Source organism: Notechis scutatus, chromosome 4, assembly GCF_049901735.1.
Source record: "Notechis scutatus isolate UNSWTSFEM ecotype Mainland chromosome 4, rNotScu1.2, whole genome shotgun sequence".
Lineage (NCBI taxonomy): Eukaryota > Metazoa > Chordata > Lepidosauria > Squamata > Elapidae > Notechis > Notechis scutatus.
Window position 1 is genome coordinate 71,799,617 of NC_142012.1, and position 13,889 is coordinate 71,813,505.

Below are 13,889 nucleotides of genomic sequence, written 5' to 3' on the forward strand. Positions count from 1 at the left end.
ATACAAGTGCCTGAAGAGTATCCTTTTCCTTTTTTCCTTTGGAGTGGCAACTGTTTGTCTTCATTCTTTTTTTCTTTTTTCTTTTTTTTCTCTTTCTTTACAGATAAGCATTACAAGATGAGTAGAAAGACAACAGCCCCAGCTTCTTCGATACCACCCCCCTCACCATCTGGAGGACAACGATCTATACAGACAATATTACAACAGGAGAAAGAAAAAGAGAAGGAAGTGACATTACAGATGATCATGCAAGGAATTCAGAAAATTGACCAAAAAATTGAAAAGACAGATGAAAAAGTGGAAAATATTCAACAGATGATGATGAAATATGAAGACAGATTCAAAAAAATTGAAGAAGAAGATATACAAAGAGATAAGAAAATTGGAGATATTGATATTCGTTTGAGCAATATCGCGAAGGGCAGGGGTGAATCATTAGGATGGGAAATGGACACATCAGAATTTTACTTAAGATTTCAAAATATAGAAGAATGGAAAGGTGAAAACCTTGCTGAAATAATGCCAGAAATATTGGCAGAAGCACTGGAAATAACTAAAGAAAAGATGATGGATGGGATGGATGAAGTGTTTTGTGTCTACACAAGATATGCAGTGAGGAATAGAGTACCAAGAGAAGTTCACATCAGATTTATTAAGAAGAGTATTAAGACGCAGATACTCCAGGTGGCACGAGAGAAAACACTAAAATATAAAAATAAAGAAATTGTGGTGCTGAAACAGATACCAAGAAGAGTAAGAGAGATGAGAATATTTATTCTTGACTAAAGAGCTACTTAAAAGAGGAGTAAACTATAGATGGTTGATGCCAGAAGGCCTTTTGTTCACTTGGCAGGAACAAAGAATTGACACAGTTGGAAAAGCTGAGCTATTCTACTTAGAATACTTTAGAGAAAAGAAGGAAGAAGAAAGAAAGGAAGAGTCACTAATTGAATTTCAAGAGGAGTCTATAGCAGTAATTGAAAAAGAAAAAGAAGAAGGTGCAATAGGCGGTGAACCCAGAGAACAACGAGAATTGAGATCTACTAGAGCAATAAAACCCTCTTATAAAGCTTAACATGGATGAAAGAAAATTGATTACAATTAACATAAATGGACTTAATTCAGCTATTAAAAGAAGGAAAGTATTTCACAAATTAGATAAATTAAAATTTGATATAATCTGCTTACAAGAGATACATATTAAAAAGCAACATGAATATATACTAAAACAAGAAAAATTAGGGAAATTATTCACATTGCTGGCACAATCGAAAAAAAGAGGTGTGGCATTATATATTAAAGAAACAATTTTGGCAGAACTAATTTATACAGATGATGATGGAAGGATTTTGATGGTGGAGATAATGGATAACAGCATTAAAACACTTTTAATTGCAATTTATGCCCCGAATGATAAACAAGAAGAATTTTATAGGAAATTACATACAAAAATAACTGATTTAGACTATGTTAATATCTGCATGATGGGTGAACTTAATGGAATAATTAATGACCAGTTGGACTATAAAACACAGAAAACAACAAAGAAAGTTAGAAAGATACTACCAAAATCCTTCCTCCGAATAACAGAAGAATTTAATTTAAAAGATGCATGGAGAGAGAGAAATGCGGAAAGTAAGCAATATACTTTTTATTCAAATAGACACACATAGAATAGATATGATATGGATGTCAGCAGAATTATTGACTAATGTACAACAGATTGAAATAGAAACAAGCACATAATCCAGTATCAGTTATTTGGAAAGGATACAAGAAGAGATCCAGATGGACTCTAAATAATATGATTCTGAAAGAAAAAGACTTTAAACAGAAAATAGAGAAAGAACTTGTTTTCTTCTTCAAAAAAAATAGAAAAGAGGATACATCTTTACAGAATCTCTGGGACACGATGAAGGCCTACACAAGAGGCTTGATAATAGATTATACTAGGAGAAGAAACAGAAAACAGAAAAAGACATTTAAGACATTAGAGGATGACTATAAAAGAGTGGAAAAAGTCTTACAGAAGTCCCCACAAAAAAGACATTAAAAATAAAATGGATGTAATTAAACATAAAATGGGACTAATGGAAAAAGAGGAATTAGCACAAAAAATTAAAAGTGTGAAACAGAATTACTTTGAAGATGCAACTAAACCAGGCAGGTGACTAGCTTATAAATTGAGAAAGGAAAGAGAAGCAAGAATAATTAACCAATTGATAAATAAAGAAAGACAGATTTGTTATGGAAATGAGGACAAGAAAAAATTATACAAGATTACTATGGGAAACTATATTTTCAAGAGAATATTCAAGAAGAAAAAATCAAGCAATATCTTCAGAAAGTGAATTTACCCCAAAATATTGAAACAATGTTAGAAGGAAATATAACAATGATGGAAATAACAGAAGCCTTAAAAAAACAGAATGTTGGGAAAGCTCCAGGTCCAGATGGGTTGCCAGCGGAATTCTATAAGACTTTCCAGGAAATATTGAATTTTCATCTTCTAGAAGTTATGAATGAAGTTATGTTAAAGAAAAGAATACCAAAAACATGGTCAGAAGCATACATTACACTTATACCGAAGGAAGGTACAGACCTGCAGCAAGTTAAAAATTATAGACCTATATCTTTATTGAACTCAGACTATAAAATCTTTGCTTCAATTTTGGCAGAAAGACTAAAAAGATACTTAAATAATTTTATTCATACTGATCAAAATGGATTTCTGCCAAAGAGACAAATCAAAGACAATGTGAGAATCATTTTGGATACTCTGGAATGAAGCACACCCTGAGAAGCAAATGGCCTTGATGTTTTTAGATGCTCAAAAAGCCTTTGACAATGTGAGTTGGTGATTTATTTTACTGCAACTGATACAAATGGGCTTTGGTAAGAAATTTGGTAAGAAATCCAAGCCATTGAAACAAAATATCATGAACAAACTGCAAAGGTGATGGTGAATGGAGAATTAACAGAATCCATAAGAAAAGGGAAAACAGAATCCATAAGAAAAGGGACAAGGCAAGGCTGTCCATTGTCGCCTCTGCTGTTTGTGTTGGAAGTGTTGAACAGGAATATCAGAGAAGAAAAAGAAATAAAAGGAATGAAAATTAAAAAGGAAGTAGTATAAATTGCAAGCTTTTGCAGATGACCTGGTATTTATATTAGAAGACCCAATGGAAACAACACCCAAATTAATAGAAAAAAATAGAAGAATATGGAAAAGTAGCAGGTCTGAGAATAAATAAAGACAAAACAAAGATATTAACAATATGTTAACAAGACAAAAGAAAGAGTTGGAAAAAACATTAAAAATACAGGTCACGAACAAAGTTAAATACTTAGGGATTTATATTACACCAAGATGCAGTACCCTAAAGGAAGATAACTATGTTAAACTCAAACAGCAGATTGAGACAGACTTGTTGAAATGGGAAAAAATTGCAACTATCGTTGATTGGGAGAATATCTACAATTAAGATGAATATACTGCCTAGAGTTTTATATTTATTCCAGACAATTCCTATTCGATTAGGGAAAGAGTTTTTTTGAAGATTTAAATAGAATTGTGTTGAAATATATTTGGCACGGCAAAAAAGCAAGAATAAAATTAAAGCTGTTACAAGATGCAAGAATAAGAGGAGGGTTTGCCTTGCCCAACTGGGAGCTGTATTACTAGGCAACAAGTTTGATGTGGGTAAAGGAATGGATAACACTAAGGAACAGTAGATTATTGACTTTAGAAGGCCACGACTTGCTGCTGGGATGGCATGCCTTTCTCTGGTATAAGGGAACTAAAACACAGGGGTATTTTAGAAGACATTATATTCGTGAGGCATTGTTTTTCAGCTGGGAGAAGATTAAAAGACAATATTACTTAAAATTCCAACATGGATATCAACTATTGAAGCTTTTTCTTATCCAATAATATATAAAAAGGAACAAACAATTAGATATGAGGAGTTACTGAATGAAAAGGGTGAACTTAAATCTATGCAAACATTGCAAGAACAAGGTGTAAAAATGAATTGGTTTTCTTATTTGCAAATACAATCTAGGTTTGATAAAGACTCCAAGGCAAAAGGTATTTATGATAAGTTGACTGACTTAGCTAAAATTTTGATGGGTACTGATGAAAAGGTAATTTAAAAACTTTATGGATATCTATTAGAATTTAAACTGGAGGAGGAGCAAGTTAAAGAAACGATGATTGCTTGGGGGAAAATTTTTGGATATGGGATTGATTTGTAAAAATGGCAAAAATTGTGGTCTCAAAATTACAAAATGACAATGTCAACTGCATATAAAGAAAATTTGTATAAGATGTTTTACAGATGGCACCTACCCCCGACGAGACTGGCAAGAATGTTTAAGAATAAATCGGATAAATGCTGGAAATGTCATCAGATACCTGGTTCATATTACCATATGTGGTAGACATGTTCAGACGCAAAGAAATATTGGACTAAAATCCACACATGGTTGGAAAAAATAATAAAACAGCATATAGACTTTAAACCAGAGATCTTTTTATTGGGAGTCATACCAGATATATATAATAAAGAACTGAAATATTTTATTGTAAATGTCTTAACAGCAGCTAGAATTGTATTTGCGAAGAACTGGAAAAATGATAAAATACCTATGCAGGAGGAAGTTATCAAAAAAATTATGGACTGTGCTGAAATGAGTAAACTGACATTTGAAATTAGAGAACAAGAAGATAAGCAATTTTATATGATATAGGATTTGTTTTATCAATGGTTGGATAAAAAGGCATGGTAATATAATAGATATATAATTTTGTGATAGAAATCTAATAGATTGATATAAAACATAATACAGATATATATAACCACTGGTTGAAAGTATAACATAAATTTTAAGATAAAATTTTAAGATAAAACACCTCGTATAAAACGATGGAATACATAGTTTAGTCATGGATGATTAATAACTGATAAATATATAAACATATGTTAGTTTGACAATGTTAAGATTGATATAAATTGTGAGTAAATGACTACAAAAGTATAGCACAAAAGATACGTAACCAACTGGAAGAGGATTTTATGTTTTTATGTTTCTGTATGTGTATGTTTGTGTTTAAAAATAAAAAACTTTATCTAAAAAAAAAGAAACATGGGAAACTCTGAAAAATATGATCATAAACGTCCAGTCCAGCACAATACCACTGAAAATGAAAAACAAGAAATCCAAGAAGAAACCAGCATGTCTGCACAAATTGAAAGACAAAAAAGATAAGGACAAAAAATGGAAAGAAGGACACATAACGCAGAATATCAGCAGATAGCAAGAACCTGCAAAGACAAAGTCAGGAAAGCAAAGCCCCAGAATGAACAAAGACTTGCAACAAAAGTCAAAGATAATATTAATAAAAGTTTCTTCCAACATATACCATATTTTTCGAAATATAAGACACACTTTTTCCACCGCCCAAAGTGGGTGGAAATGTCTGTGCGTCCTATACAGCAAATGTTGCTGAAGCCCCACTCACTCGCTGGCCTCTGCCACCCAGCAATTTGCCTCCTTGCAGCAAACAGAAAACAGCCTGTTTCAGCTTCAGCTTCAGCTTCAGCTGATTAGCACAAGCAATCTGCCAGTTGGATCACCCTCCTGATGATCAGCTTTTTCAGGCTGCAGGGTTTGCCATTGCCTATTGCCACCTCCATGCACCCTATTTTCCACCTCCGCACGCCTCAGTTTTGACTTCCACGTGTCCCATTTTCTGCCCATTCCAATCCCCACCGCCCAGAACATGCTGAAAATGGGGTGTGGAGGCCTAAAAAATGGGGTGCAGAGGCCCAAAAGGGGGTCCCCGGATTGCATTAACTTTTTTTAGCTTTTTTGGCAGCGGCTGCACACTGCTGGCTCATGTTTAAGTGATTGTCTACTAGGACACCAAGATCCCTCTCACAATTACTGCTTTTGAGCCAGGTTTCACCTAAAATGTACTTTTACATTTGGTTTTTCCTGCCTATGTGTAAAACTTTACTATTCTCTACATAAATTTCATTTGGTTAGATAGGGCCTTGTGTTCAAGTCTGTCAGGATTCATTTGAATCCTAAGCCTATCATTTGAAATGTTTGCTATTCCTGGCAGGTCATCAGCAAATTTGACCCTTTTTATTCCCTTATCTAAGTAGTTTGTGAAAATATTGAAGAGTGCCTAAGACGGAACCTTGTGGGACCACACTGCTTACTTCCCTCTATGTAGATGAAGTATCATTAAGGACTACTTGTTGAATGCAGTTTGTCAAGCAGTTACAAATACACCTAGTGATGATGGTGTCTATCTCAAATTTTTTCTGCTTACCAAGAAGTAGGTTGTGATCTACTTTGTCAAATGCCTTATTGAAATCCAAGTATACTACCATGTTTCCATGAAAATAAAACCTGGTCTTATTTTCTTCTTGGCTTGAAAATAAGCACCTGGTCTTATTTTCAGGGAGGACATGAAGGAGGAGGCGAGTGCGGAGGCCAACAGGAGTGGGAGTGCAGCTACTGATGGCCCCACCCTTTCTGTCCCAATGTCTGCTTGCCTCTTGAAAAAAAACACCTTTCTTCTGTTGGTTGGGTGGCCTATAGTATGCACCTATGACAGTGTCATTCGTTTTTCCTTTTATATTGACCCACATGAATTCTATGAGTTTTCTTACTTGGTTTTGTGCTTTTCTATAGAGTGATCACTTACATATAATGCAACTCCACCTCCTCTTTTGTTAGGTCTGGTTTTTTTTAATAGTTTGTATCCATCCATTGGTACATTGCAATCTTGAGCTTCATGCCACCAAGTTTCAGTAGTGGCAACTACATGATACCTATTTTCGTATACCAGTACTTCAAGTTCACCCTGTTGTTCCCTAAACTTTGACTGTTAGTGTATAGGCATTTGAGTCCTTTATGGCTGATCTTGGGCATGCTCTTACTTTGAATCTGAATTTTTCTTCTTTCCCCTCACTCTCTAGCTCTTTGTTTAATTGGTTGTCTTGGGGTTTGTGGTTGGAATTAAGTTCCAAAGAGCCTAAAGATTATTCACCCTCCCCCCCTCAACTTTATTTTAAAGACCTTCAGATAAGTTGAGCCAGTCATTTTCCAGATATATTCTTCCCAGTTCTTGTGCAGTACAGACCATCCCTTGCCAAAAACTATCCTATACAGGTAGTTCACTTAGTGACCACTTGAAATTCCAATGGACACCCCCTCCAAAGATACTTACAACTCAATTCTGAAGTTTGGAAAGACAACTCTCCCCACGGTCATGTCAGCATATTTCAGATACTTGGCAGATTATGGCTGTTTGCAGCATCCTACAGTGATTGCAATTTATATTTTTGCCAAAAAACAGGCATTTACTTCTGGTTTTGGCAGAAATGCCCCATAGTAAACAGCAGGTTTGTAATGACCACAGCAGTTGATTAACAACCGTGGATTCATTAATTACTGTGATTTTCTTAATGGCTGCTGGAAAAAAGGCTATAGAATTGGATTAGTCATCGGATGGCCCATTTTATGACCATCCTGACTTACAACTGTAATGGACAGGTTCCACTACAATCATAAGTCTAGGACTATCTGTAATATTCTAGGTTGTGTTAGCTTTACCTTGCAACAATGGGCACCAACAATTGAGCCATAATGCTCGAGAATTTGCTTCTATTTTCTTCTCTGGAGTTTGCAGATGCTGCTGCTCTTCCGCCCAAGAACTGTAGATGGTAGCAGCTCGTGTATGAAGGGTATGCATTAGATCCAACAGCTGTAAAATAAATAAAAAACTTTCACTACAACCTTTCATTTAGTGAGCATTTGAAGTTACAGTGCACTGAAAAAAGTGGCTTATGACCATTTATCATACTTAGGACTATTTCAGCATCCCCATAGTCACATGATCAAAATCCGATACTTGGCAACTGGCTCATATTCATGATAGTTAGTGTTCTGGGGTCATGTAATCACCTTTTGCAACCTTCTCACAAGCAAAGTCAATGGGGAAGCCAGATTCACTTACCAACCATGTTACTAACTTTGTCAGCGTTCCAGAAAAACTCAACTCCAACAGATAACTCCAAACCAGACATGTTCTCAAAGTTCCCTTTTATTAGAGCAGTGAATTGGCACATCTGGGAAATCCCAAATCTGAAAATCCCAGGTTTCCCTCCAATAAGTAAAATATTACAAATCTATCTACTGCCCCCCATCATTCCATCACATGCCCCAATCACCCTCCGTCTCATCTTGAGATGTCCCCCCTACTACTACTCAGCTAGTTGCAGGAACAACATGACCTTGACTCTAAAGAAGAATGCTATTATGTCTAACCACATACGCTCCATGAAATTCCCCCCTCCCATCTTCCCAGGCTTAAGAATGTAGCAGCATGGAAGCTTCTGGTGCTAATATGGCTTCCAAAGCTGACAACTTAGTAATTAAAGTGATTAACTTTGGCAACAAAGGTTGTAAAATGAGGCAAAGCTCATTAACTGTCTTTCTTAATAGTGGAAATTTGGGGCTCAATTGTAAGTCAATGACTATATATTTAGGATGAAGTTTTCTCTTCCTATTCATTTTATATTATGAAAATAACATATACTCTTGCAAAAAGGAAAAGTTTGAAGTCTCAACAGATGTAGATGAAGACACAATAAAATGTGTGGATGGATGGATCGTTCCAGGGTGCTATTGAATGCCAAATACATTTTTAAAACAAAAACAAAATTATGTATTTAAAAAATATCCAGATTGCATTTTGGGGGAAGTTCCTCTTACATAGTTTTTATTACGAATACCTTTCTTGGATATTTAATAAATGGACACCTAACATTAGAATCATCATTAAAAAGACACAGCAAAGAATGTTGTCCCAAAGGTGCTTTTTTCAAGAGGCAACTGGGCTTTCTTGTTGTGCCGGGTATGATTTGGCCAAAGGTATGATTTGGCCAAAAAGATACAAAGACCAAAGATTGTCTTTTAGATCAGTGGTTCCCAAAGTGGGTGGTACTGCTCCCTGTGGGGGCTGGGATGCCTTAGAGGGGGACTAAGAGGTGGCAGGGGGGCGCTGGCACTCTGTCCGGCAGCCTCTGGGGGAGAGAAACAGGTGGCACCTAGATGGCTACCTCTCTCTCCCCCCTGGTTGTCCAGTGCAGCTCTTCCCACGGAAGAATCTACCCATGAAATGAACATGTGTGTTTGTGTGTGTGTGTCAGAGGAGGAATGTGTGTCGAGGGGGAGGAAATGTTTTTCTTGGAGTTTTGAGCTGGGAGGGGCCAGAACGAGCTGAAGCACCAATGGGAATTCTCCCTGCTCCAGTGTCATCAGTCTCCGGGCAGAGTCTCCCTTGACTTCACCCGATGGAGGAGAGAGTTCTGAGCAGAGAGAGAAGTGGAGAAAGTGGGAGGGGGGATCTTTTCAGTCTTGGGGGGCTGCATTCTAGGGGAGTCTTTCATGCCAGCTCCAGAGGGGAGGGTGGACTTCCTTTTGCGTCCCCCCCATGATTCTCATCCAATCTCCTTTTCTCTGTGCGCCTGGAGGGACGGACTAGATGGCCTTTGAGTTCCCACAGTGCCAGAGGGTGCCCAGGCTGGAGCTGCCGAGACTCCAGATGGGCAAAATGGAGCCAGAGCTCGAGGGGTCCTTCGGGCTCCCCCCCCCCGCTCAGTCAGGAAGGAGGGAGCCCCCAGCAGGTGCTGCAGAGGACAATGGGGAGGCGCAGCCCCACAGCCAGCCAGGACTTGGGGGCTCCACACTCACCCCAATCCAAAGGGAAGCCAGGAAAACCCTCAGCTGACAGTCCATGCAGGAAGAGATGGAGAGGATCTTCAGGGATCCCCCCTAATCTGGCCAGATCCTCTCCCCAGGCCCCCTCCCCTTGATGGGGGGGGGATTTCCACAGGGATCTCTCAGCTTTACAGGAGAAAATGGCATTTTCTGCCTTGAAACCTGCGTCTCTCTCAAAGAGCCCCTTCTGCCCCCCCCTCAGCCCCCAATGGGAAGGCATCTCCCCTTTCTTTCTGTGGCTCGGGATCCCACTTTTCCTTGCAAAACAGCCCTTGATGAAGATCCTGGTACAAAGTTTGACCGTTTCTCCTCCATTTTCTGCTCCTTTCCTTGGACAGTTTCAACATCTGCCCATCATTTCAAAGCACAACAATCGATACTGTCATCAGAAAAAAATATACAAAGTAACATTTTGGGGGGAAATTGGCAATATAAAAAAGTGGACATAGAAGTGGAGTCGCAATGAATATTTTTTTCCCTCAGAAATTCGCATATCTCGGCTGTGGAATAGGAAGCACTGCTATAAGGGTCCTTTTTCTAATGGTTTTTCTTCATTATTTCTTTATTATTATTTTATCATGGTGTAAAATAGAAAAAAATAAAGCAAGTGAGGAAATGAGAAAAGGAAGGAAAGGGGAGGAGAAATGTGGGAGAAAGGAGGCGCCGGCCCCGCAGGCACGTCAGGAAAGTAGAGCAAAGCCAGTCTGGCTGTGGTCTACTTTTCAAACGTGCTGCCACTGCTGCGTGCCGGTCCCACAGGTCCACCCCATTGAGCCCGCTGCACCGGAGGGACCTGCCCAACCAAGTCTGAGCGGAGCAATGTACCAAGTCAATGGGGTGAGCCTGAGAGAGGGAAAGAGAGAGAGAGAAAAGAAAGAGAGAGAGAAAGAGAGAAGGAAGAAAAGAAAGAGAAAAGGAAAAGAAAGAAAAAGGGACAAAGAAATGGGGGGAGGGAGTGAGAGGGAGGGAGGGAGGGAGGGAGGGGGAGAGAGAGAGAGAGAGAGAGAGAGAGAGAGAGAGAGAGAGAGAGAGAGAGAGAGAGAGAGACCTGATGCATCAGATTGAAATGAGGCCTAGTTTAGACTTGAGGCCCTTTTCCACATTGAAACATCTTTGCCAGCACAATGTAACATCTTTGGCTTCTATTAATTAAAGGTTTTGTGGACGAAACATGGTCAAGACAGGAAGCTCTCACATTTTGTTGAGGCTTTAAACAGGATCCATTGGACCAGACCTCCACCCTTGGGTAGGTCCCTCCAGTGCAGCGGGCTCAGTGGGGTGGACCTGCGGGGCCGGCACCTAGAACGTGGCAGTGGCGGCATGTTTGAAAAGTAGAGCAAAGCCAGAGGTTGGTAATTTTTGCTGCAAAGAATCACAAAAGCTTCTAGGTTGTGCACAGGAAGGGATACACATGTCAATGCAATTCAGCAACATAAAGAAATACAAATAAAAATCAACAAGAATCAGCAAAGTATCTCTGATTAGATTCTATTCACTACTAGAATCTAATCAGAGATGCTTTGCCGATTCTAGTCCAATGACCTGCTCCAGCAGGGTTGGAAGGGAGTGTGTGTGTTTGTGTGTATGTGTGTGCAGGGCTGTCAAAACTCCAAAAACAGGTCAAGTAGCTCTGGGGAGGCCAGTCATAAATTAGAACACTTGCTAAACAAGTGGTCCCCATTAAATGAGGACCACTTGTATTTGGTTCGCCAGTCACCTGACCAAGCCCACCCAGTCACATGACCACCAAACCACACCTATCAGGTCATGTGACCAGCAAGCCACGCCCAGCCAGCAAGCCACGCCAGCCAGTCACATGATCAGCAAGCCCCACCTTCAAATTAGGCCATGCCAGGCCCGCAGAAATTTGAATCCCACCCCTGGGTGGTGGGCACTGAGGATGAATTTGTAGCACCAAGGGGGCGGTGGACTGAAAATTTTGGGAACCACTGTTTTAGATTATGTGTTTATTCAGCTGAACAAAGATGGGCCCCTCTAATAGAGAGGAAGCCCCAAGCATACAGAGAATGCTGCCTGCATTCTCCCGCCCAATGCTTCCTGCAGCCAGCTAGCCATTGTGGCCTGTCTTCTGCCCTGCCTGATCTGATCTCCCTGGGTGAGTCTCCGCAAGCCCCGGTTGCCTACTTGCCACCGCCTGCCCTGGTTGAGTCCTGACTCCAAGGCCGCCTGGCCACCATCCTCACCAGGCATTGCTGCCTGCCTTCCACCGTGGTCCTGCCTGATCAAGTGAGGCTCTGCAAGCCCTGGTCGCCTACCTGCCACCCCCACTAGCCCGGGTGAGTCCTGACTCCTGGAATGCCCAGCTGCCATTGCTGCCTGCCTTCGCGATCGGTGAGCAAGCACGCCCTGGTCGCTTACCTGCTCCCGCTGCCAGTCCCGATTCCCAGGCTGCCTGCCCGCTCTCGCCGCCCTTGCTATTAGTACAGTTGGGTACAGTTAATTTTGTGTAATGATAATGACAATAATATAACATTAATAATGAGTAAATAATTGTTTCTCCATTTTAGTGAACTTTCCTTAAGCAATTGGTTTTTTCTTTTATACTTTTAGATTTCTAACTTCTGTTTCTGTTAGCCATTGATAAAACAAATCTCACGTTAAGTTAAACAAATCCCACATTAAGTTAAATTCTCTTTAATTTTAAGTGTTCTAATCTATCCATTTCTGCACATCGTAATATTTTTTAATTACATTTTCATCTATAGGGATCTCTTCATTTTCCCACTGTTGTGCAAACATAATTCTAGCTGCTGTTAACACGTGCAAAATTAAATATGTATTGTATTCTCTTTATTTATCTAGGTACCAACAAAAATATTTCTGGTTTTAAATCTGTAACTGAACCTAATTCATATATTCCTGCTTTTTAAACTGAGGAATAAATTTCAGAAAAATAACTCACTATTTCTCTGTGAATGTGCCTATGAATTTCATTCTTGATCTGACTTCTTAGATGATTTTGTACTGTATCTTTTTTTGTACTGTATATATCTGCATAAGGCTGTAAAAAGCTTCTGTACATTTTTAAGATGAAAAGTCTAAAAAGCTTAGGCCGCTAAATATGGCTTCCTCTGGATTCTCTCTCTCTGCTATAGAAAGAGCATTCCATTAGTTAGTCCAGGTAAGACCTGGGCTAATGTAAAGTAGTCATGACTAGGAAAGATTTTTGTGCCAAGACTGGCACAAAATAACGAACTCCCTTGGTTTGTTAATTGTATTTCCATTTTAAATGTTTATTTTTCAATTAATTAATTGTAATTATGAAAATATCAGCCATTCTTTTATATACACAGTGTAACATCTTTTTTATAGACTGTCATTTTCAAATCCACTTTCAGCTCAGTCTCAGTCTTGTCTGTTGAAACTTGTTCCTCTTCCATAATATCTTTTAAACACTAACTATTGTGTCTGATACTCTTAAAGGTAACTGAATATTACTGATCTCCACTCCTTGCCCGCTTTCTTCGCTGGCCAGCCTTCACCACTCAACTTACAACAACAATCAAGTCCAAATTACAACATTGTAGTTTGCTTAGAGCTGCTTTTTAAGGCCTAGCTCGTGGAGATTCGTGCAGCGAAGTGTAAATACTTCTCCACACTAATTGCATCTACAGATAATCACCCAGCGGCCCTCTTTAAAGTGAGCCTCCTCCTCCGGGGGAAAGAGGCAATTGAGGTCCACCAGAAGGGGTGCACTGAGGAATTTGCGGATTTTCTGGAAGACAAAATCATTCGATTTCATTCCCAGTTAGATACCGGCGTGGTTGCTGGTCCAGTGGAAGCTCCTGAAGCAGGTTCTTGCTCTGTTATCTGGGAACAGTTTGACTCTGTTGCTCCTGAGGAAGTGGACAGGATCCTAGGGAGTATGCATGCAAGCACCTGTGTTTTAGACCTATGTCCCTCCTGGCTTGTGAAAGCTTCCCAGGAAGTGACAGGTGGGTGGACTCTGGCGGTGATTAATGCTTCCCTACAGGAGGGGATGGTGCCCCAGCACTGGCTGTGGTCCAACCTCTTCTTAAGAAGCCATCACTGGATTCCACCCGGTTGGATAATTTCTGACCTGTCTC

The 13,889-nt window shown here is 39.5% G+C and overlaps 1 protein-coding gene across 4 annotated transcripts in view; it reads right to left on the reverse strand.

Annotated features, from left to right (window-relative positions):
* The window catches only part of GBF1 (golgi brefeldin A resistant guanine nucleotide exchange factor 1), a 348,645-nt gene that overhangs the window by 12,954 nt on the left and 321,802 nt on the right, over window positions 1–13,889 (reverse strand). For all 4 annotated transcript variants that reach the window (XM_087963724.1, XM_026674267.2, XM_026674268.2 and 1 more), the window contains exon 34: window positions 7,633–7,783. In XM_087963724.1, the coding sequence (XP_087819850.1) occupies window positions 7,633–7,783 (151 nt within the window). The remainder of the gene's footprint in view (window positions 1–7,632; window positions 7,784–13,889) is intronic.